Source organism: Eumetopias jubatus, unplaced genomic scaffold, assembly GCF_037043125.1.
Source record: "Eumetopias jubatus isolate StellerSeaLion01/CBP00866 unplaced genomic scaffold, mEumJub1_p1.0 scaffold_4, whole genome shotgun sequence".
Lineage (NCBI taxonomy): Eukaryota > Metazoa > Chordata > Mammalia > Carnivora > Otariidae > Eumetopias > Eumetopias jubatus.
Window position 1 is genome coordinate 99,436,983 of NW_028274810.1, and position 26,041 is coordinate 99,463,023.

At 45.8% G+C, this 26,041-nt stretch overlaps 1 protein-coding gene across 5 annotated transcripts in view; it reads right to left on the reverse strand.

The window, feature by feature from the left end:
- The window catches only part of PEX14 (peroxisomal biogenesis factor 14), a 143,575-nt gene that overhangs the window by 71,424 nt on the left and 46,110 nt on the right, over positions 1 to 26,041 (reverse strand). For all 5 annotated transcript variants that reach the window (XM_028108469.2, XM_088022614.1, XM_028108470.2 and 2 more), the window contains one exon: positions 20,374 to 20,458. In XM_028108469.2, the coding sequence (XP_027964270.1) occupies positions 20,374 to 20,458 (85 nt within the window). The remainder of the gene's footprint in view (positions 1 to 20,373; positions 20,459 to 26,041) is intronic.

Here is a 26,041-nt window from a genome sequence, read left to right on the forward strand (position 1 = left end):
AAGTGCCCTACCCGGCGGCTACCCAGGCCCACGTTAATAAAAGGACTCCATGTTCCATCCATTGCCATAATCTATCTCGGGGTGAGCCTGATGACACAGAAGCTGCCATTAGTGCACATGTCCTTGAGACAGAAGAGGTCACCTTTGATGTCCCACAGTATTCTCGTCTTACGTCCTCTTTAAGTCAAAAACTTGCCCTTTCCACCCCCAACTTTACACTGTTTGTAGGAAGGGCTGGCAGTGCTGGGAGATGGCAGCAGCTCTGACTATTAGCCACCAGCCCCTCCGCCTCCCTCTCCAAGGCACTGGCTCTGTTTCACACAGAGAGCCGCAATTCTGGAGTCTAGTCACTGATCTATTGGCCAAGTGACTTTGGAAATCATGTCCACTGTCTTTCAGCTTTTCTGCCTGAAAAAAATGTTGACTTTCTAGTCTAATACAAAGTTGTTATGAGCATGTCAAACACTTTTGGCCCAAGAATACATATTGGCCAACATAGGTAAAAAGTTAGGGATCATTATTATTTCTTTCATATTCCTATGCCCTTCATTTCTAAACTGATGCTTTGAAGAGAAGCATTTTACTTCCTTGAGCATATGTATTTAATTAATCCTGCTCTGGAAGGCCCAGCCAAAATAATAACAAAAGTCATGTAACACTGGAAAGGGAGAATGTTGTTATTTTCACATAATGTGTTACTAAGAAAACCAGTAAGAACAATCAGGACTATTAAAAAGAATACAGTAAGATAATTTTTAAAACATAAAAATCCACAGCTTTCCTAAATATCGGCAAAGATTAGAAAATATAATAAAAATAAAGGCCCTATAAGTGTAAATGCAAGAAGAGTGTCAAACTTCATCAGTGAGGAACGTACTTTACTTGAAAGATAACACCACATTCATGAGTGGAAAACAGTGTATCGCAAAAGTGCCAATTCTCTCCAAAGCCATTTCTACGTTGGATGTAATAATCCAAATTCCAAAGGGATTTAATTTTTGATTGGCATGGAAAGGGGAGGGGTGGGACCAAAGAGGAGAGGAGGAAACGTGATACGGTGATTCTGACATGAGCTTAGAAGTACACAAGGGCCACAGGGCACCTGGGTGGCTCGGTCGGTTAAGCGTCTGCCTTCGGCTCAGGTCATGATCCCAGTGTCCTGGGATCGAGCCCCACATCAGGCTCCCTGCTCGGCGGGGAGCCTGCTTCTCCCCTTCCCTCTGCCTGCCACTCCCCCTGCTTGTGCTCTCTGTCAAATAAATAAATAAAATCTTAAAAAAAAAAAGTACACAAGGGCCGGAAAAAACGGGAATATTCTTTAAAAGGACAAAGGAAGAGTACAACTTATGCTACGGATAAAAACATGTAACAAATCTACAACAATCAAGATACAACAAGCAATACATATATCCAAGAACAAGAACAGAACGTCCTTGATCACACATCAGCCTATTTAAGATAACGGTGACATGTGACGTAAGCAGGGAAAAGACATCATTTGAAAAATGGTGCTGGAACAATCGAGTTGGTCATTAGGAGAAAAGAAAGTTATATCCCCTGTTACTCTACTAAAAACAAATCAAATTCCATACAAGAAAACTAAATCCATAAAAGAAAGGAAGGAGGTGAATGTTTCTTTGCTGTTGAGGTATGTGTGTGTCTGGGTGGCGGCTTCTAGGCTTGACCGAAAGAAGACACGGTGAAGACGACACACCCGTCGACATGGAGCTCACGCTCGGGGCTCAAGTGCCCCAATGGCAGCTGCTGATGTGGGAGCCAGCACAGGCTGTCAAAGCGCAGCCCAGCAATGCACAAGGAGACAAAAACAGGCCCATTTCCCTAACCCGGAGTTCTACTCTAAGGTTTAAAAGGTCTTTTTACTCTAAAAAGGTAATCACAGAAGGAAGAAAATTACCTATTTCTCAAGGATATTAAAGAAGATTTGCTATCATGGTAACAAACAGAAACAATCTAGATGTCCATCTAGGGGACTGGCTAAAAGAAACGAGGGTGTAGACTCTCAGCAGAATACCAGGCAGCAATTACAATTGATGACAGGGATCTGTATTTATGAACATGAACTTAGGTCCCAGACATAGCGTCAAGTGGGAATCAGGGGGAAGGATGGGAGGAGAAGAAAACCCAGGTGATTTTCTAAATGCCTCTAAGGTGGGACCCAACAGTTCCAACAGAAGCCAAAAGGCAGGGAGCTCTAATCTCAGCTTCTAGATCTGTGGTCCCCCTCGGACCCAAGTCACAGATTCTTCCAGGTGCCTCAGTCTCTCAGTCTATAAAATGGAAATTAAAAAATGTCACTGCCCTTATGAACCCCTCCATTGTCCCCAGGGCACTCTGAGGATTAATTAGCTGGTATTTGTGGAGTGGCTGTACTGAGTTATTACAGAAAATTTTCCATTAGGTTCATCAGCTCTTGAAAGTTCTTAAGCAAAACTGAAGAAGTTTTGATGAAATGCCCCAAAGACAAGCAAGACTGATAATAATGAAGCAGGAGAAGAAACACCCTGCAACCTTGTCCCCTCCCTCTCCATGGCAGGCAGCGCAGCAGCCCAGGTTTCATCAGCTCTCCCCCAGGATGAGGTCAGCGCACACAGACTGCCTCAGGTCCTCCAAGGGGACGATTATCACACTGTAACCAGTGTCCCCAGGGCTCCTTATTAGTCTAATAGAAACCCTTCATGCTCTCGTAGAGACCGGCGGGGACTGTGAGCCTCCAAGGAACACGGTGTACCAGCACCCCCGCCCCAAGTCACTGAAGAGCTCATTCCCTAATGAGGGGCACAGGGACAGATGTGCACGGTTCCCCTTTGCCACGTGTCAGCCTATCCTGTGGAATGCAGACTGTAGCTGCCAAGCTCTGGGAATATCTAGGGAGAAACGGAGCAGCTTCCAGAGGGCCAGAGCATTACCAATGTCACAAACTCCAGCCAGGGGCACAGAGAGACAAAGGTCGCACACTGACGGGGCAGACAGCACACAAGGCCAATCCCCGTCGTTCACAGAAATCCCAACGCATGGCGGCACAGGAGGAAGCCCGCCAGCAGTCGTGAACCCTGGCAGAGGAGGCTGTACAGAGAAGGTGGCCCCTCTCCCTTTTGCCCCATGCTCTGTGGAGTGTCCAGCCTGGCCTGTGAGCGCCAGCCCTGTAAGTCGGAATGCTTTGTCCTAAGAGTCTGTGCCATGCACATTCTTTAAAATTATTCCGCTTTCTTCCTTCCCTAATTCCTGTGTCTCTCTTTCTCTGTCTGTGTCACCCAGCCTCCTCTCCAATCTATTCCTGTGTGTCCCAGAGGGGCCAGAGTGAAGCAAGTCCTACGGTTATGATGCAACGCCTGGCCACAGGTGAGACCCGGACTCTTCTGGAAACCTTAATGAACGGGCAACAGCGGCTTGTGTTCTTGACAGCACACAGGTGCTGATAAATACCGACCTCCAGGGTATTCTCTGTAAACACAGGCAGCGCGGCCCCTCACCCTCACCCTCACGGGGGCGCACACATGCGCGCACGCGCACACGCGCAGGCACACTCCCAACCTCCCTGGCTCTGCTCTCGCACCTCAAAAACAAATTATTTAACTATTCTCTTCCCTGAGGATTAGAGCTGTAATTTCAAACCCACAGCTCCTCGGCTTGTCTCTCACGCATGCAGAACATTCTGATAGGTTAAATGCTGCCATTTAATTACTATAATGAGAGGTGCTTTTTTTGGGTTTCCTCAAACATTGATTTTTCCCTCTCGTTTTACACTGGAAGTCATCTTTAACATGTTTTTCTCCATAATTTTCCCCATCCTCCCTTCCCCCCCCCCCACCATGTACACAGGGAGGGAGGAAGGAGAAAGGCTCTTTAGGTCAATGTCTTGAAGAGTTACCAGAGGTGAATGGAAAGCAATACCACACATCCAAACCATTAATTAACAATCTCTTTTTAATATAATGTTTAAAAATCTTAATCTAAGAAAAGGCAGAAGGAAGAGGCAAAAGCCACCAAAGTGGACTACAGCAGTGACCATCCCAGACAGAAATGGTCAGTGAGAGACCAGAAAGGGCTGGGGGTGGGGGTGGTAGGGAGCCGTCCCGTGGGTGACTCTAATGAGGGGGCCAGAGGAGTGATTTCTGGAGATGTCCAGCTTTAAAGCAGCCCCAAATCAAATAAGGAGGCTGTTTTCCATGAAAAGGCTGGATAAAAGCCAACTGAGCAAGATGCCTACAAGGAAGAAACTTGCTTTCACATACACTTTTTAAAAGGTATGCAACCTATATGCTTTCTAAAACTGCAGATCATAATCCACCGCCAAAACGAGTGCATTCTGCCTCAGGAATGGGTCCGGACGGAGCTGCAGGGCAGTCTGAGGCTGAGTGTCTGGGCCTGGGGTAGAGCTGGACCAGCACCAGAGAAGGAGTCTGAGGAAGTGAAATGCTCTTCCCCTTCCCTCCTCCAGGGGACCTGCCCTGAGCTCTGCGACCTCCCAGGGAGTCATCCATCACTAACAGCACTAACTGGGCCTCTTCCACTCTCACTCCTGCTGGAGCTGCTGCCTTAGGCTTTCTGCCTTAGCTCCACACACTTTCTATCCCTCTGACTCATCGATTCACAAGAGTTAAGGTACCGAGAAGGCCATCTGCTACCAGAAAACCAAGGCACATGCAGAGTCAGGTCACTGTAACCATCAGGTCGTACACTGTGCAGGGAGGCCCTGACACCCGTGGAGACCACATCAGCAGAGCCTACTGGCCGTAAGGAGTGGATCAGTGGAAATACATACAAACATAAATGGACCAAATAAATAAAATAAACAGTCAGACTTAGGGCAGATGGCAGGGGGAGTGAGGAGCTTTCTGGAAGAAGCGTTTCCAGTGGCAACTCACCATGATCCTGGTCCATTTCCATGGAACCCTCTTTGGAAAGGAGAGGCAGGCTTCACCAGGAAGCAGTGATCGCCTTCTCACAGAGAAGCCATTTCCAGATAAAATACCACTTGCTTTACAAACGCCATCTTCTCTGTCTTCAGAGAGCTTCAAATTTCAGTGAAGCCACTCACCCATGTCTCTCCACACAGAAAGCACGCCTGACAGTCACCCGTGGAAGCAGCATGAAAGCCAGGAGACCCACACCATGCCACTGGTGTCTGATGGTGACACACTGTGGTGCAGCCGCGGTGTGAGCACTAATCACACGGGGGCCTCCTCTGGAGCCCATGTTGTCTGATTCCCAGCCCCGCACTCTCTCCACTCTATCCGTTCTCCTCCATCCAGGTCCCCAGGCCAAAAACCTTGACAGTGACCACAGACACCTCTCTTGCCTTCACTCCTCGCATCACTCAGCCACCAACTCCTGCAGACTCTACCTCCACACCGTCCCTAATCCATCCTCTCCAACCCCACAACAACCGCCCTTGTCCATCCATCATTTCTCACCTGAATTACTCAGCGAACTCCCAGCTGCCCACCCTGCCTTCAGAGAGCTTTCTCAAACACAAACATATGATTCGACATAAAACTCTTCATAGCTTCCCCACTGTCCACATAATAAAACCCAAACCCTTGAGTTAACATACGTGAGGTCTGACCCCTGCCTACCTCTCCAACTTTCCAGCCTGTTTCCTGAATCTCCAGGCCATTCCTGGTCTCAGAGACAATGTTCCATCCCATCCCTGCATAGATTAAAGTCAGCACGGCTCCCCAAACCCTAAAGACAACGAATCCTCTTGGGAACACCTGTAGGGGTAACCTCTCCTATAATGATGCCTTTTCTAACCCTTCCACTATAATCCTCCCCCCGACCACAGAACTGATCACTCCCTCCCCTGGGCCCTACACATACACCTATTATAGCCCCTGTAATGTGTTATCACCCATATGACACCTGTTTACATATCATGGAACCTCACTAGACCACTAATATTAAATCTTATTTTTATATTTTCAGTGCTTAGCACAAATGTTGGCCACAGAGGAAATGGGCATTTAATAAATTAGAGAATGGATGGATGGATTTTCCCACTGTATTATACTGTCCCTGTGTATGAAACTGGGAACTAGCAATTCATACAAACACATACCTAGCCATATACCTAACAATCCATATAAAGGAGAAACAAACTCAGAGCAATGATTCTAAGAAGCAGATAATTTAAAAATGCTTGTTTCACCTAAATATGCATTATAACTTCCTGACTGTGTTTGTTGTTAGACTGATATGAAAACTAGTTTGCATCCCGGATCCATCCCTGGGTGGAAAGGGAGCAGAGCTACAGAGAATTAAAGAACTGATCTAAGATTAAACTTTTGCGATGAATATTCACCAGCGAATAGCTGAGAAACAACCATACTGTGTGTACTACTCTCAGTTCATCATGAAATGCTTTTAAACAAATACCTACCATTTCCTCAAAACAAACAGAATAATTATGGTAAGGCCTTGTTATCATTCAGCTGTACACACGATATACAATAACGGCCCTGGAACCACCTCAAAATAATCTCAAAGCCAGATCTGTGTCGCTGGGGCAAGGTTTCCTAGGGCACCAGACTCCAGTGTTCTGTGTAATGCAATGACATCCGAGCTGATGGAGGTGAGCTCTGCTCCGTGGAGGTTCAACTCCTGAGAGTGGATCTTAAAGGTGAGGCACAGCAGCTCAGGAGAAAGTCGATTTAATTTGTTTAACATCATAAAAAGGGACATTTCCACATGGACAGCAAGGACATGAATATCATGTGTGTATGGCAGAATTATAAACGCATTTTTGGCGAAATTCAATAAAGCTGATTCTACTGCATAAGGTCAGCAATTTACTATAAAAAATGATATGATTGCAATTTTTAATATAACCCATGTATTTGCTGCAAGATGCTCTAGAAGATTGTGTAATGTAACCATTCGACCTCTCCAGTGGAGCAGAGATCACCCTATTTACCCTTTATTGTCCTGATAAAAGCCTCCGCACAGAACAAAGTCAACAGCATTTACGAACACAGCCATCCTCTCAAACCTGAACCTTCCTCTCCTCAAACACAAGAATGAGCTCTCTGGGCAAGAACCCTCACAGAAGGCAGCAAGAAAATCTCCACGACTAAATAAAACTAAAATTACCTTCGTCTTCTATTCCTGATAATAGAGATGTATGTGAAAAGGCATGCATGAAATAAATAACCTCTGTGGTCACTCCGGATTTCATTTCTGATACCGGGATTCTTCAAGGAGAGCACCCTAGTCCTCATGAGCAGACGGTGCATTGAGATTCAACGGCTCAGTGATGACAGACACCTGTTCCTCAGACTCACTGGGTTGCCCAAAGCCCTCATGCTCACATGCACTTTTTTTGAGGAACTAATTCATGTTACCATGAAGATTAAATGAGTAAATGTATGTGAGAACGCTTTTTTAAATGTAAAGCAATCTACAAAGGCTAGTGGTGATCATACGGTCTGTATCAAACCACCTCGGGCTTGCTTATGAGTCACAGTATCTCTATCACTAGTAGTTTCTACGGTCTCAGCACCAAGTTCTCCAATGGCATAGGCCCTTTGTGTCCCCACTTCGTGCACTTAGCATAGTGTTCACCAGACTTCAAACTAGAAATGCCTGGCGAACGGGGATGAACTTGGTCACTGATGATATGAAAAATTACAGACAGGGATATGAAACTCCAACGGAACTTTTATTTTCAATGGCATCTCTAGATGGAAGCTGGTAAGATGTTGCTCTCCTTTTCACTCATGACTACTATGGGTTCTTGGATCAAAGCAGGCTCGTTTTCTGCCTTGGAGTCTTTGAGATGGCTGTTGCCCAGCCGACACTCCTGTTCTTCATGTCCTGATTTCAGCAACCCTCCCAAAGCAACCCTCCCCACCCTCCTGCCCCCACCCTCCCAATACCCTCTATCAGAGCACCTTTGCTTAACTGCGACAATTCTGCACATTTCGCATTTCTGTACCCGCCCCCGCCCTCACACCCCCCGCCCCCCGCCCCCCGGCTCAGAATGCTGCATTTTATTAGCCCTGATATTCTTGGTCCTAGGGCCAGCATAATGCCTTGTAAAAAAAATATGCTCAATAAATACTTGCTGGATGAATGCATGAATGAATGGTAAAAACCTTTCAAAATCAGGTATTCAGGTCCTGCACACAACGGCACTATTTTCTGTTCTATTTTAGTACTTAGTCTGCTCTTTTCAGTACTGCTTCACGGAGAGGCTCTAACTAAAAAAAAAAAATGTAAGTAAATATCAGAATTGGACTCAAAAGAGGTCATCATGAATCTCCATATTTATTCTCTTTCAATTACATTCTGTACAAATTAGCTCCGTTTGTAAGTTAAACCGATTTTTCTAACAGCCTCTTCTTCAAACTCAACCTGTGTTCTTTCGGCCAAGACCCCAAATTTTGCAATTAGAATAATTTAATTGACAATTCTGTTTGTGACTCACAAAGCAGGAGAGGGTATGGCTTTGTTCTTTAGCTTCATAGGTTTACCCCTGTCAGTGGTAAAATATTTTTCTTGTCAGCTGAGAGTAGAGATCCAGCTTGAAGCCAAAAACAGAGTGGACGAGAGTCCCGTTCCTCTGCACTTTTAGATTTCATTGACAAGATGACATTTGTGTGGTTGTGATATTTAATTTATCACAGAGGGTCATGATTTCTTCCCCTGAAATGCCATAAGGTAAACTTCAACTTTATGAATGAAAGCCTTTGCGATCATTTAACAAACTGAAAATCTACACAAAATTTAAAGACCACCGTCTTACTACAGACAATCTCCTCAACAATCTAATTACAGAAAGATTGCTCGAAAGGGCTTTAAAACTAAAAAGAATAATTAACAGTAAGAGACTGGAGCATTCACAAGTCTTCTGTCTGATGAAAGGGGCGACATCTGAGAAGACTAGCTCCTACCAGGATGGTTTAGAAACCAGACGCAGGCCTGTGGAAAGTTGGAAGGGAAAAAGTAGTCGAGTTGTTCAATTTAAATAGGAGCCTGCTTGCCCCATCATGCCACTGCCTGAGGACCGTTACGAGGGACCTCTACTTACCATCACAAACAGAAAGAAGATAAAGCTCTTGACAGACCAACTAGCAAGCCTACAACAAAAAGTAAATTTAAAATAAAAGCACACTAACTCATGCTTCGCAAATACAGATACTCATGCGCGCACACACACATAGCAGGAGAGGCGCAAAAATACTAATATAATAATGGATTGGTACATGAATGAATACTATTCAAAGTTACTTTAAAATTTTTCTAACTATAGTTCAATCAACATAAAATATTGTAAAGCAGAGATTGCCTAACGTTATACCTTAGGTTAAGTTTCCGAAGTCCCCACTTCCAACATTTTCCAGACAAACCCACATATCATGTAGTCCCTTTGGTGAAAACTCGCTTGCCCACCCTCAGCCGCTAAATCTCATTACGACACCCATCCCTAAGTGAGCCAGAAAGGACTGACAAGTATTCTTACAACAAGCTCAGAAAGCCAGTGGCGATAAAGACCACGTCAATATTTATCTCTTGGACAAACTGAAGATATATCACCACACAGCTCTTGTTAACAATCAAAGGTCCAGCTCTTCTCAAAAACAACAAAAACAGTTGACTAAAAACAATATCCCCCCTTCACATATACATACAATTTGCTCTTCGTTGAATGAAATACTTTAGATTTACAACTAAACCACTGCCACCTGCTTAAAGACTGAAAACATGAACTCTCTTTTGGCGGACTTTTTTTATTAGCGTGTTTTGGAGACAAATGAATGCCTCCCTCATTTTGTGGACCGTTTATCTAAATGGCTTGAAAAATCCCAAGTTAAGCTTTCAGTAAGAAAGAGGCTTATGATAAAGAGGTGCTCAGACGCTGTTTGGGGGCAAATATGTTGTATGTGTGAATCTAGAAGATTCTAGAAATGCTAGAAGAATTTTTCTTCTACCGGCTCCTCCGATGGCACTCAGCGTCCGTTCCCACCTCTTCCTAGTGTGCCTTCCTCTGTTAGAGAAGCCGGATGCTAAAAGTTACCCTTCCCTACCCTACTCCTCGGCAGCGAGAGTTCTGGATGGGAGTTAGGAGCACGCACAGGTGATCTGAAAAGTGGAAACGAGGTAAAAGATCTGTACCTTGCTGCTTTTGACTGTGGCAAACATGGGCCAATCAGCAAGCCGGATACTGGAAATACCTAGGTTCCCTATCACAGTGCCCCATCTCTAGCCCTCGCTTCACGGGGATCAAGGGACAGTTTTACAGAGGTAGAAGCCAAGTTCATATCCCAATGTCCTGCCACTGTTTTCACGGATGTAGAACACACAGCAGTGGTGGCAGCAGCAACTTCCCGGTCCTGAGTCACAGCTACGAGGGTGTGCTCTTGACCTCGAATGTTCCAGTGGCAGCCTCCCAATTCCCCGCTTTCCTGACTGGAGTGGAGGGCGGAGCGGTGCCCCTGGCGAGTCACTCCTTCCATACTCTGAAAGTCATTCCTGGAGGTCTGGTCTTGATTCCACTCCTCTGGCCCTTTTTACAGTGAGCAAGCCCCTAACTGCCTGTATTAAATCCCTCTCTGCTCAAAATTCCTAGAGGTTCTCGTGACGTGAATTTTTATGATACCAACACATTTGTCTTTTTAACATAACATTACAGCAAACTGACTACAGCCCATTAAGAGTACAAGTTCGAAGAAGATATACTCTGTCATATCATGGTCATCGTCAACTAAGCCCTTATTTTCAGTGCCAGGCACTCTGCTAAGCGCTTCTCACCTTACTTTCTTTAATCCTTACAAGAACCTTTTGTAGTAAATGCTACCATTAACCCCATTTTACAGATAGATAAACCACAGCACAGTGAGGGTAAGTATTTTATCCAGGGCCACACAGCTAGAAAGTGGTGATGCTAGCATTTCAACCCAGACAGTCTGTGCACTATTACCTCCCACGCCGGAGTACTCCAAACGTGACCTATTATTTAGTCTCTTAACAATGCTGCCAAAGCCACGTGGTTTTACTACTAGAAAGACATTATAAATATGACACCTGCATCTTCCTCTTCTCCAGGCTCCAAACCTACACACTCCTACACGACTGGGGAGAACATAAAATGCCACAACCACTTTCGAAAACAGTTTGGAAATTTGTTCAAGAGTTAAACATACACCTACCACATGATCCAGACATTCTACCCCTCAGTACCTGCTCAAGAGAAAAAGAATATGTCTCTACAAAGATTTATACACAAATATTCATAGCAGCTTTATTTTTAATAGCTAAAAACCAGAAACTCCAATCAACAGGTGAATGGATAAACAAGTTGTATTATATCCAAACAATGGAATACCATTCAGCAATAAAAAGGAATGAACTGCTAATACACGTAACAGTGTAGACAACTCTCAGAACATTTATGCTGTGTGAAAAAAGCCAGACCAAAACGTATACACACTGTACGATCCCATTTATATAAAATTCTGGAAAATGCAAATTAATCTGTATGAAAGAAAGCAGACTGGTGCTTGCATGGGAACCAGAGTGTGGCAGGAGGAAACATTTGGGGGTGACCAGAGTGCTCACTATCTTGACTACAGTGATGGTTTCACACCTATACACATGTCAAAGTTTTAAATGTTGCACAATTTAAATATATATAGTTTATTGTATGTCAGGTATACCTCTATAAAGCTGCTTAACATACCAAAACCACCCTAAGAGTCACCTTCAGTCCTGTCTCCTGCACCTCACGCACCCAATCTCCTACTGAGAATGGCTTACTCTTTCCTACAATGTCTGTGGCTGTCCTTCCTTCCCAGAAAGTATGTGGGAGAGTTCAAAGAACTCTAGTCAGAAGACTTGGTCCTACGTCTACTTCTGCCACATATTTGCACTACTTAACCTTTCTGAGCCTCTGTGTCCTCATCTATAAAATGGGAGATTTGCTAAATCACGTATTCATTCATTCAACAAATGTTTATTAACTTGCCTACTAAAAGACCATAGTGAAGAAATTAATCTGTGTCTTGCAAACCATAAAATTCTCTACATAAATATGCTGGCATTTTTTTAAAACGATTTTATTTATTTGAGAGAGCATGAGCAGGGAGGTGCTGCAGAGGGAGAAGCAGACTCCCCACGGAGCAGAGGAGGCTGACCCAGCACTCGATCCCAGGACCCTGAGATCATGACCTGAGCCGAAGGCAGAGGCTTAACTGACTGAGCCACCCAGGCGCCCCTGTGCTGGCATTTTTATTTCCATCTTTGCTGCCACCTTCCCAGTCCAGATCCTCCACACTTGACAATGGACTTGGGCAGTGCCTTTCTTTGTGGCTGGTTCTACCATTGCCAGGCCTATAATACAGTTTAAATACAGAGCCCAGAGTTAACTTCTTCGATAGCATCGTGACAGAGTTTCAACTGATTCAAATAATGCTGTCAACCATGATTTATCATATTGAGTCCTAAGGCTGGCTCCTTCCTCGCGGCCCATCTCACCAACCTCATTTCTCTTTTCTACAGAGCCCATGGGCCAATCCAGCTAACAGCACGTAAGCCTCCGCATGAGCCTCCCGCACTAACACTGTCTTCCCCACTCTTCTCTGAGCATCTACACCCACTGCCTCCCTCGTTGTCTATGTTAAGACAGTTAAGAAGGAGCTCTGCTGACCTAAGTAACTGGAAAGGAGCACTTTCACTGGCTACTCTAAGGCTAAGGACAAAAAGAACTGCACACAAACACTGTACGCACTCGAGCTGATGATGGCGTACAGCCTAGCAGCTTTGAAACTACCTTACGTGTGCACCAGAGATGAATAGATATGTGCAGTGTTGACTCAAGAAAAACCGAACTCCTTCTGTGACTTGTCCTGGTAAGCACCTTCTATTTCTAGTTTGCCCAGGCCCTCCTTCAGTAGCCTCTCACTGGGGCCGGCTCTGCTGGGCATGGAGGAAACCGGGAAGAGTGAGGCACAGTCTCTGCCCTCAAGGGACTCACAGTCCAGTGAGCTTTACACCCCGGTCCCTCCTGGTCGCACAGGGCCGACTTCTAACTGAGACACTGCCGCTCGTCGTGGATACGCGTAGACACTGCTCAGAGGCACTTCGCCCCCATCCCTGCCTCCTTCCTACGAGCCTCTTGCACTGTGAAAGACGGGTACTTCATTTTTCTCTCAGGAAGTGCCTAACATGATAATACTCTGCACACAACACGTACTGAATAAAGACCAACCACCTAACCCATGGCCGAGTACCCATAAAACATCGCATAACGACAAAAGAAAACTAAGCCATGTGTTTCATTTGGAACAGACTGCGACCAAGTTTCTGAAGCTTTCCATTTATTTGAATGCTTTTTTGCATCAAAAATTAAACTTATGAGCCCACATCCCTTCAAAAATGAGCTGAAAAAGGATTCTTTTAGAAAGCATTTTTGCTGTAACCAATGACCAGAATGTCCCCTCAGAATCCAAATCTGTGCTAAACGTTAGTGACAATTTGTTATGCAGCCTTTTTTTTTTTAAGATTTTATTTATTTATTCATGAGAGACAGGGAGAGAGACAGAGAGAGAGAGAGAGAGAGAGGCAAAGGCAGAGGCAGAGGGAGAAGTAGGCTCCCCACTGATCAGGGAGCCCGATGCGGGACTCGATCCCAGGATGCCAGGATCATGACCTGAGCCGAAAGTAGATGCTTAACCATCTGAGCCACCCAGGCACCCCGCAGCCTTTTTTCTCTTATTGATTTCTTCTTACCTATAGTCACGTTTATATTAGAAAAGTTTTATATTCTTTCTATATTCTTTATATTCAAAGTCTCACGAAATTTTAAGAAAAAACACACCCTAGCCTACTCACATATGCAAAAGGCTTTTACTTTAGCATAGTGCCAAACCAACACAGCGCCAACAATGTCTACACAAGGATATTCACTGGGGCGTTGTTTGAAACCTCAGACGGCAGGAACCAATCTAAATGTCCACTAATCTGGGACTGGTTAAAAAAAATTCTGATACACGCTCATCCTGGAGTACTACACAGCCACTGAGAAGAATGAATCCAATCTGGAGGTGCTGATGTGGAATGACTCCTCAAATGGAATGCAAGTGTAAAGGTGAAGTGTAAAATACTACTGCATTTAAAAGGTGTTTGTCCTTCTCTGGAAGGAGTAATAAATATTAACATGCTCTTATGTGGATAGATGATCTTGGGAATGATACATAAGAAACTGAATAAACAGAAGCATCCTCTGGAAAAGAGAATGGGGGCGACAGGAATAAGAGACACAGGGAAGACTAATTTTTCACTGCATATCGTTCTTTACGGTTTGAATTTTTGAAGCCACGTACATACCTTACCTTTCCAAAAAATTTTTTAAAAAAACTTCAAAAATACTACTACCATACATGACAACGTCACTTTGCTTTTCTTTGTAGCGTTGTCGTAGGCACACAAGGTTAAGAAAAGAGGAATCACTCTTCACTTTCAGGAAAAACCTCAAAGCAACTGGGTAAATCCAAAAGAGCTCTGTCCCTCTCCCCACCCCGCCCCAAGAACCTCTGGGCCACAGCCCCCCGTGGTAGGGTGAAGTGTAGGAACCCATGTGACTCAGGCTTCTTGGGGGAACAAGTGCCACCAGCTCCCCCTCTGAAGGAGGAGGCCATAGCGTCCCCATTTCCACGGCCTTCAGCCGGCCCAGCTGCTGCAGCTCTCATCCTGGATGCTGAAAAAATCTCTGGAGTTCAAGACAAGTTTGGATAACAAGGGGAGCAGGAAAATTGATGGGGGGAACACCAGTCAGTGTGATGGATAGGCTGGTCCAGAACAGCAGGTGACGGATATGCAGATGCAAGACTGGCAGGGAAGGAAGATGGTCCGTTCACAACAGATGGATGGAGGTGCTCAATCATCCTCAGGAACGAGCCCGAGGCTGCCACACACTGCCCTGTCTGCTCCGCCACCGGCAGCTCCTCACTCACCTTCAGGGCACGGCCCCAGCCCAGAGGCTCTCTGCACGGGACCCACACCAGGGCGGGGTCTGCGGGACTGACGGCGGGCAGTGTTTGAGGAAATGCCACTTGACTGCAGGCGGGACTCTCGGGGACTGAGTGCTAGTGAACTTCCTCCAGCTTCCAAAAACACACTCATTTTGTCTCTCTGGATAGCTCACACTCTGGGGTGTGGCTTGCCCTGCTGGGGTGACCTGTTTGCCCAGACCGAAGGGACACAGGAATTCTAAGACATAGGAATTCCAGTGTTAAAGCCAGGACAGCGTGGGGCAAACCGGAACCAGTGGCCACCCGACTTACCAGCCATTGCCCTCTCGTTTTTCTTTCCCTCTTCATCATCGGTGAGAGAGACCCCGCATCACCTAATTCAGTTCAACCTCCTGACTGAGCCGAACTCCTCAGGTCAGGTATTTTGTTTCTTCCAGTCATCTAAGACTAACAGAGAGGTAAGACAGTAAGAAAAATCACCCACCCCCCATCTTTGCCCAGAAGGGGAGCATCTTTTTAAAGCATCCATGTTAGGGGGGACCCAGCGGGCTCAGTCGGTGGAGCGTGTGACCCTTGATCTCGGGGTCGTGGGTTCAAGCCCCACACTGGAGGTAGAGATTACTTTAAAAAAATAAAGAAATAAAATAAAACATCCATGACAGAGAAGGCATAATTACTCCAGCAAATGCAGGAATGAATCTAAATCTCGATGCCACAATCCACGTCTCATTAACAAAGAAATCAGAAGGGCCAGACAGCCCCTCCAGAGCCAATACCCTTCCTTCCAGCTCAGCCACAGGAGTTTCTGAGGGTGAGAAAATGGGCCACAGCCAAGCATGGGGTCTCCCTTCCCTGCCCCCTCCAAGCTCTCTGCTGGACCCAAGCTCTAGAAAAAACAGTGTTATAAAAATACTTCTGGCTTCACTAAGACACATTAAAGAATTAATTATAAAGTAAAGCTGAAGGAGAAAATTAATTTTAGAAACATATGAGGTTACAATTTTTTTTTCCTGGAGATGGGGGAGGAAACACAGTTATTTTAGTTCTCATCCTGGGGGCACAAGCTGGGAGCTGTCCAGTCGATAACCTGGCCATCAGAACAAGGTTTGTAATTAAAAGGTCAGTGACCTGGAAAGCCAGGGCCCCACTCCCAGAGCTTCTCAGTAATGACGGAGCTATTAAATTAAGACTGTTATGAAATCAATGCTAAAAAAGCTTTCATGGTAACGAGATTCCATTCAAGGACATGCAAACTACCTCATGAAATGGACGTAAATGATAAAAAAGAAAAGTAATAAAAGAGAGTTAAATTGAAATCTGTGTTAAGAATTTACTCCCCCTTGAAATACTCCAGCGAGAGCAGCCCTTCACCTCTACCCCACTACCAAGGTTGAGACCATCAGGTTTCTTCCTCAAGTTCATTTCCAGCAAGGAGGCGGCTTTGCTACCGGGGGTTCTGCTTCCAGGAACAGAAGAAAGATAAGATCTTGTTTCACCTTTTAGAATGAGAAAGGATGGTGGTATGTCTCATTTGTTTAGTTTTCCTTTCCCCCTGGACTATTTATTAGATGAGCGAGAACACAGCCCTTTACTTACACACTTGAGAAAGGCACAATAAGCAAACGTCTCAGCCAACACCACCCAGGCCCCATTATGCAGGATTATACAGAGAAGTGTGTGATGCTCATCGTTTTTCTAGAAGCCTGTTTTGCAACAGATAGATTAGGAGTAAGCTAACAGACAACGCTATCTTCCCCCCACCTCACCTACCCCCCCCCCAACGAAGAAGCATCACTTTTACCCACCTTACACTCAGCCTGCCAACATGTTTGGAAGCAGCCTGCCTCCTACACTTTGTGGTTGGATAAGGTGTCAAATAAACATAAGCCTATTGACAACGCTGTCCAAGCCTCTAACTTTTTGGACCGATTCTATTGCTGTTTTTAAGCTACTCTAACCTCCTGGACTGCAACCCACTTAAAGTCCAGACATGATGCCTCCCTGGTGAGAACTGCCTCCCTATGCAGTCCAGTTCCAGGAGGGCTTAAACCCCACACATAGTCCAGTGATGCTCATGTGCGGCTGACTACGCGGCTGACGTGCCATCTGCAGAATCAAGCAGTTGGAAGGAAAACAAAAACGTTTATTCTAATACTCCAAAGGTGAACAGCTGCTTTTCTCTTCCATCCAAAAATTCCCAATAAAAGAAAGAAATGTCGTAAATTACATAAAATGGCAGTACAAACTTCAAGGAAAATGATAAATGATTCCAATAACTTCATATTTCTCATTAATGACTCCATATTCAGACTTTAAAGCATCCAAAAGAGAACTCAAAACACAAAAAACAAAAACAAGAAAACCACAAACACAGAAGACCTTTGCAAACCAAAGCTCTTGCGTGTGCATCCCATCCACTCCCCACTAGCCTGCCTCCGGTCCCCTCGGCACCCCGAATCAGAGAGCACAACATTTAACGTGTCAGTAACGGAGGCAGGCTGTAGCCCTGCTCTGGGCTGTGGTTTCACATTAAAACAAACTCAGCTGATGTGCCTAAAGTAACCCTCATTTTCCACTGAACTGACATGCACTACAGGGACCTCAATTTCTATATTAAATATTAAATAATATTAAAAGAAAAAAACAAAATTGGATTTGCCTTTTCAGGAAAGAGATGTTTATTAAAAAAAAAGAAAGTCAAGATTATAATTCAAGACAGTGCTCCATTGCAATTCCCTGAAGTGACATTTGCTAGGAAAAGCCAAGACTACAGTAGCTGCAAGCTCGCCCAAAGCCAGCGCTCCAAACCCACCCCTGCGACGAGTCCTGCGAGGAGGCATGGGGAGGATGCCAGAACCTTGGTCCCTCCCCTCAGGACACCCTCCCCGCCCGCACAGACCAGTCCACCAACTCTCTTTCCTTCCCAAGTACAGTTAGGGACAGGGGAGACTGGCTCCTTCGCAAAATCCCCTCCTCCCTCACCCCACTGGAGCCAGTGCCAAGTTCCGCGGACCATGTACACCTGACCCAAGGAAAAGCTGGAAATTTAAAAAGTGAAGTGTAAATCCACAACGGGGCACTTCTTCCCCAGATGCCAATCAAACCATGGAATCCTCTGCCCAGAAAAGGTCCTGCCAGAACTTACCCTATTGGGACTCAACTCAGAAACAGATAATTACTGACTGAAGCAGCATTTTACAGGATAATGGAGATGGGTGATTATGGCCAGTGATTCTGGACTGAGGCTCAGCGTAGACTCCTGTGGCTCTCTTTAGAGGAAGAAGGGTAGGAGGCCTCTCCGGGTTCCCGCTGCCTGAAATTCTAAAAACTCTCATCCACATTAGGGGTCAAGGAGGAACTGTGCCCACTCCACACTGACAAATACTCATCTCCCTCTCAGGCGTGCTCCAGTCGCCCTGTCTAGGTGTGCAAGCCGTTCCCACCCCAGCGCTGGGGCTCCTCAACCCCGGGCACCCAGCATTATTTTCCTCCGTGGCACTTGTCACCTGACATACAATGGATCTCATTTTCTCATTGGTTAATTGTCTGCCTTTCCCCCTTAGAATGTCAGCCCGGTGAGGGCAGGGATGCTGTCTGCCCTCTTCTCTGCTGAGTCCCTAGGGCCCAGAACGGGGCGTGTGCAGGACAAACACTCTTCGATGGATTAACTAATCGACTGGTTTTGTCTTGCGTTATTTTTAAAGGAGCAACAAATAATAATTGCACAAAACAGTTTCCTCTCCACAGTAATTATTAGCCAACTAACTCAAAAGAAGTATTATTTGGTCCAGAGTTTCTCTCTCTCTCTTTTTCCTCTCCCTCTCCCAGTCAGGGATTTATTAAAATTAAACAGATTAGATGGAGCTCCTGATACTAAAACTGCTCAGCAAAGCCTGCGGTGGGGAAGTGCCGAGCAAACACCAGAGACATTTGTCTCTAAATTGCTCTAAATACCTTCTGCAAATGAAATTCTAACCCAGCTGCGTTTGAGAGAAAATGAGGAATAACTGGTCATTGTCAGTGGAAGAGAAGATCAGGCAGTTATAATACCGCACAATATACTGGGGCAGAGGATCTCTCGGCAACCATAGATTTTGTCTCAGGTTACTCCGGGTAATCAGCACAGCTTTTAGGCTCAGCTTTCCCCGGCTTCGATGCTTTGATGAGAGAGCTGAAATCCCCAAGCTTTTATGATTAATTACTCCCCATAGGTACACATATTTCAAGGAAAAACTCTTTTATGGCATGATGGTTGCGGAGTGCAGAGGCCGGCCAACGCACTCCAAATTGTAATAACCACCTACGGATGGGGGGCGAGCACGATGCTGCCAGCAAATGCACAACACCCCTCACCAACTCCGTCGCAGGGGCCAGCCCTGAGGCTGCCTCTGAACAGATGCCTGCGAATGGAGAGCTTCAGGCTCATTCTGCCCCAGTGCTAAGGGTGCAGGCCTGGGACACGGTCCTGCAAGCATCTCTGTGGTGGGACGCCAGGGAGTAGACGGAGGAAACACCACCAAACCACTCCGTCTTCTATTTCCAGCCACAGATGACTTCAAGCTCACAACCTCAAATTCTGAAGCTGACATTCCAGCTCCTGAAGAAAAAGGAGTTTTGTTTAGGGGCGGTGGGGGTGGGAGCGGCAGACAGGAGGAAGAAAACTCACTCCCCCCCACCATGGTATATAAGGGCCTCTACACAACTTTCCAGCTTTCTAGAAAATTAGACGTTCAAAGAGTGAAAAGTCAAGATTCCTTTTTTGTTTGTTTTGGGGTTTGTTTTGTATTTTACAGAACAAGAAAAATATCCTAAATTGCAACAGAGCCAGAAGAGATTCTTTCTGCTTTGGACAATATTGAATTTGTCAAGATCCATTTAATCCCTGCTTACAGAAATACCATAAAACCAGTAATTTACCACTTCAATCCGTAAATCAGACTGACCCCCAAGCTTGACCTTAACCTGACCTTGTTTAGTCATCTCATTTCCCTAGTCTTTCAATTTCTTTCTTCCTGATTCTTTACTGAGGCAGCTGACCTCCTAACCTAAAGCCAGTCACTGTGTAGCCAGGGTCATATTATCAGAAGAACGGACCAGAAGCAGAAGTCCTCCACAGTCTCATCCAATGGGCCTCTTCTTGCTGCCTGTGCCAGGCTGTCCTGGGCTAAGTTGTTGGCCTCACGTCTGGTGCTGGATCATCCAGACAGTATCATCTCTCTGCTCCACTATAAGGAAAGAAGCCTGCATTCCCACTGAGGGGGCTCCCCTCACCCCCACACCAGTGGGACAACTACGGAAGGTCCTTTCAGCAACAACGTGGCTTTCATCTGCCCCATCCCCAGTCCCTTTCTGCAGGCCACACTGTATGGCCTTGGGAAACCTGTACCTTTCTTCTTAAGGAATGCTCTCCTGGTCGCAAGTGGGCTCTGGCGGACCCGGGAATTCTGCAGAAACTTCATTGCTGTGGCAATCTGGTCAGGGAGATAAAAGAAGAAAAGTAAACTTCAATAGGCTGAATTTCAAGATGAAAAATCCTACCAGTTTATCCCAGGTCCAGAGAAATAGGCACACCATTGTGGTCAAATATATAACCAGTTATTTCTCACATTTAAAATTTACCTAAATAAAAGACTATGTCAGGTCCCACTGGCTCCCTGTATCTGATTCTATCAAACCTAACCTCCTCAGCCTAGCTTTTAAGACCTGCAACAATCTGTTCCTTTTCTCCCTGTTCAAGCTGTATCTTCACACTTCTCGGCAGGTAGCCAGCCCTCTCCTGGCAATGCTCATCCACGTCACTATACTTGTGCTCAAACTATGCCCTTGTTCTAGACGGCCTCCCTTTCCCGCCTCTACCTGTCTAAACACTGCATACACACACACACACGCACACATGTACAAACACACGCACACCAGCACAGCCCTTTTATAACCTGTGCTAACTCCTCAAAGTCTTCCCTAAATAAGCAAGCCATCTCTGATCTCCCTATTCTCTTAAATTCTTTAATGCTCGTAGTGTGTACCATATAATTGAAGACATAATTATACTGTCTTCTAATGTTCAGGCTGCCTCCCCAACTACACTGCAAGCACCTGAGGAGAAGAGACCACACTGCCTCCACAGAGCCTGGCAAAGTGCTGAGCACAGACCGGCTGGGAAGGATTATAGAAGAGACAATGCACCCAGCCATTCACACCGGTCCCTCTAACGCAACGGAGCTCAGTCCTGAAGAGATTTCAAAGGACAAAGTTTGGGATTTCACGGCTAAAAGCTGACAGACTGACAGACGATCCCCCTACCTCTGGTAATGATATTATTTAATGAAATCTTCGTATCTGCAAATAAGCCAAGGAGGGGGTGGGAGGAAAACTGCTGAAGGCATTAACCTTCGCATCACTCAGCACACACACAGTGTGTGTTTGCACGCCGCCTGTGTGCTCTCTGACCCGCACACTGGTGCAATGGGTGGGACACGCCAACCTGCCCCAGACAGGAAAGGGGCCGTTTTAAATGACTGGCATTATTCATCTCATCAAGACCAAAAGAATAATACAGTCTCGCGTTACAGGTAAAGTCAACAGACCCTGGAGTTCATTCCTAAGCTGTTGAAAGAACATATTTCTAAGGGACCAAATATAAGGAACTTTTCTAAGATCCTTCAGACTAAGGGTAGCAGCTATCCAGAGACTCAAGCACAAAGAACTGTGACTATCAATGGAATACAACTTACAAATATTCTCCTATTTTATATGAATTTAATCCTGAGTCCAGCCAGACTTCCCTGGTAGCAAAAGATAGGAGGATAAATGAGGGGAAAAAAAAAAAAGACAGAAGGCCAGGGCAACTCCCTTATGTGCCTTCCCCTGTGGTCCCTCTGTTGGAGGCGAGCCTGAGACATTCTCCCTGAAGCGTGAATTCCGGTGTCCCAGACCTTCAGATTCGGGCCTGGTGGCGGTAAGACACACTCGTGTTCCTAGAGACTGGTTGTAATCCATCCAGCACTGCAAACCTCTTAACCCCCATCATGAGCGGCAGTGGTAACCAACCAGCTCTGGACTAGAGAGAAACCGATGCTCCAGATTCTAGACCCCCGAACTCCACATCCCACGCCCCCTCGGCCCCTCAACCGTATCTCCTCGGGTTGCACCAAACTTAAGAACAATCTGACACACATCTACAAAACGGATGCGTTTTAATGAAGCGATGGGAGAAGGGAGAGAAAGAAGAGGAAAACAGAGGGACTGGGGAGCAGGAGGGAGCGGCAGGGGAGAAGGCAGCCACGGGACAAGTGGAGAAGGCAGAGGAGCTGGACCAGAAGGGGAGGCAGAAGAAGTGGGGAGAAGTGAAGTGGGAAGGGGACGTGGGGAAGGAGGAAGCAGAGAGACAAGAGGAAGAGAGGCCTGTGTTCAGGAAGGAGTGGACAGCTACACAGTCACAGGCCTCACGGGGTCAGTGGCCATCGGCCTGGTTCAGGTGGCTCGGGGATGACTGCTCTTCACCTGGAGAAAAAATGCACCTTCCATACACAAGACAATTACAGCACCAGTACCATGCGGCAGTGCCTGCATGCGGCGATGTGTGCACCAGGTGTCAGAGGGAATGTGGATGAGCGGCCCTTAAGCAGCAGATATTAACAGCACAGCTCCTCTCATTTACCCATAGAAGCATCGACCTTTCCTTCATCCTTCCAAAATTTTCCATGACAGAGAAAGAAAACAGAATCCCACCACTAAAACGCACAGGTTTCACCTTGCTTTTTTAATATAGTCCTTGGTATATGCATTTCTGGTCAGAGAGCAAAGTTCTGATGGGTTTAATGGTGCACTCAATGCAGTGCTTGGCGCATTCCATCAATTTTTTTTAAAAAATTGCATCTCTTATTTCTTTAAATACATTAATCAGCCTAGTGTAGGCAAAACGGATCCATCGGACAATGCAATAAACATGAATTATCATCTATCCAACACGCATAATGGCTTAAAAATACATAATAGCAGGTGTAGTTTAAATGATTAGTTATTACACCTGTGGTGGGTCTGATTCAATTGGGAAAAATCATCTTTAATAGGTTAAAAGGTTTAGATCACCATGCTTTCCTTAAAGTGGCTGCAGAGAGGGAATGATGGAGTGCTCTGTCATTAGTAATTCATTTAAGAAAAACGTGGGGGATATAGCAAAGAACAGCATAAAGGAGCGAATCCAATTTAAACATCAGGTAAAGTAGAAAACACCTTTTAAAAAAGCAAGATAAATGAATTCGGAAGGGAGATGAAATTGACGTATTTATTTTAACGGGAATTTGACAAAGTCCCGGCACACTTCAAACTTGCAAAAATATGAACAATTTCTTTTAAAGTTTCCATTCACTAATTTCAAGCCATATAAAATCATACTGCCAAACACCTACATAAAGTATATTTGGGGCTTGTTTATGTTCCTCTTGATCTTTGTCTGAAAATGCAGGCGACAGGCAAATCACATATTTAACAGCATCGATATCACTACGCCAGATGCAAAAATATAAAGCATCCAAACTAACAGCCTCAACATAATGTGCTGAATAAGAAAGATACCCAAATAAGCAGCTACATGTAAGTGTGAACATATGAAAACCTCTCTCCGCCGTTCACTAATTATTTCTTTGGCTACTCTTTACTCCCCCACCCCACCCCCGCCGCCCAAGGACCTGGCGCTACAACAGGGGGGAAAGGCCTGTCCAATCCGGAATTTTATATGCCCGGGAATTCATCCACAGATGGTAAAAGATTTCCCCCAAATCTTTACCCATAATGCAAAGGTTTTAGCACACTAAGTAACTGCCAGCACCCTCGGTCCGCATCTTTCATTCACCCATGGTTGGACACTTTTCATTAACTTCATGAAGCAACTCAACTGACTCTTCCTCTGCCGAGGTCCAACACACACAGCGTGCTTTTGTTGGCCGAAGGGATGCGGTGCCTGCAGCCTGTCCTGTATTATCGTTTGATTTTCTAATTAGGAGATGAATGTGCCTATTCATGGGTTATATCTGTGCCCAACTAAATTACATAAATTCAGGCCAAATCTTCCGCCTCAATGTCAAAGATGTAAAACGGAGACAGGAACTTTATTGCACATGTTGTGGGAGTGCAGTAGGCCAGGGAAAATTCTGGCGCAAAGCACCTGATGCCGCTGTGGGAAGCCACTCACTGCTGAGTCCACGAGAAACGTGGAATCGGCTTTCCTTTCCCCTCCTCTTGCACTGAGAGTTCCTAATGAGTGCACCTCGGATTACCAGGAGCTGCACCATAAAAATACAGATGACGAACTCGGAAGAAAACAGAAGGAAAGTTTCTTGCCACCCCTATTTCTGTGACCCTATCTTCTGCTTCCCTCCCCCAAAAAGCAAAATAAAACCACCCTGGCACCATCGAACTCCTCAGTCTTAGGGAAATTTTATCATTTTCCCTGTTTATCACTAAAGTGACTGCCCGCCTCTGCACTGGGCGCGCCAGAGGGACTGCTGCAGCCAAGAGGGAAGAGGGGACTTGGGGCTGAAGGACACCTTTTGGACCCCAGATGATCAGCCAATCGCGAGAGACCCTTGTTTGAGAGCCCAGGATTTGTAACTGTAAATCAATGGAATACAGTATACTCGGGGGCTCTCTACGATGAACTATGTGCTGTTAAATGCACTGTGTAGGGTAAGTAATCCCTGGTGAGAAGAATCGAGGTTCTGGCAGTCCTCGCTGAAGAGGTGCTTCCTATGTGTTTCCCACTCTCCTACAAAAGACCTGTACACTGTAATCTTCAGAACGTACACTTTGTTTTCTGCACGAGGGGGACGGGAGAATAGAGCTTGCCTAATAACGAGCCTGGGGTGTGAGGAAGCCTGAGCACTTTGCACCTGACATGTAAACCGGATGCATTGTCTCCAGTGACACTTATTTGGAATGCCACCAATTCCAGCACTCCTGTGTGTTACATACACATCTATCTCCTAAACCGTGAGCATTCATGAGCCATTTTAAAATATTAAAAATATTCAAAAATTAATGACACTAACAACCAAAGCCAAGTCCTTTTTAACCCAGAGAGTTCACAACCGGAGGGCAAAAGAAATGACCGATGTGCGGGCCTGAACCCCCACTCCCGACGCTGCGCCGGCGCACGTGCACTGCTCAGAAGATTAAATTGCCTCTGAAAGGTTCCTATGCTCGTGCTCTAAAGTAGATAGATACCCAGAATCCTGTTAACAAGCGTTAGACCAAAGCCAACTCGAGTTTTAACAAGGACTGACTTTAAAAGCTAGGCAGTGCTGAGAACGAGAGCACCCTCTTCAAACAGAAATGCTGCATTTTAGTAAGAAATCAGTACTCTGTCAGGAGTTCCTTGACAAATATGGTCATCGGTGGCACAAGGAAATAGTTGCAAAGCAGCTGTTAATCAGAGAAACACATCGTAGAACGCTGATGCTAGCACTCGTGAAAAAATGCAACGGGCTAATTATGAAGCTATATATCTCACTAAAGAGGCCATGTTCCTTGAGATTCCAGGCAAAGCAGTCTCAGATCCAGGATCCTAGGACAACATAATTCTGGCTCTCTGCATCCAGAATCCTCTCTAATCTGCGGCCGCCAATCCCAGGCTCTTCGTTCTCTTTCAAGCCTCCTTGCTCTCCTCCTAGCTAGGGAAGGGGCTGAGAAGGGTAACCGCTCTGAAAGCAGGGGCACCCGCGAGCCACATACCAAGACACTGCACGAATGCACCCAGAAGGTGTCAGATCCTAAACCAGAATGAAAGGAAATCTATGAGCCCGCAAAAGCAATGTCAGAACCCTCGTTCTAAGTGCGGCAGGGGAGCAAACGTGTGTGAGCTTCAAGCAAGGGGGGCCGCCCCCGCCCTCCCCCCACTCCCCCCCCCCCAGTCGCCAAAATGAAAAGAAAGAAGAGAAAGCAGCAGCAGTAAACATAAAAACTGAGACTGTTGTGTTTGAAATCCCAAAAGGAGGAAGGGGGCCTGGCAGAAAGCTGCTCTCAAGAGTGTGAGGTGCCACTCAGGGAAGCTGAGGTGC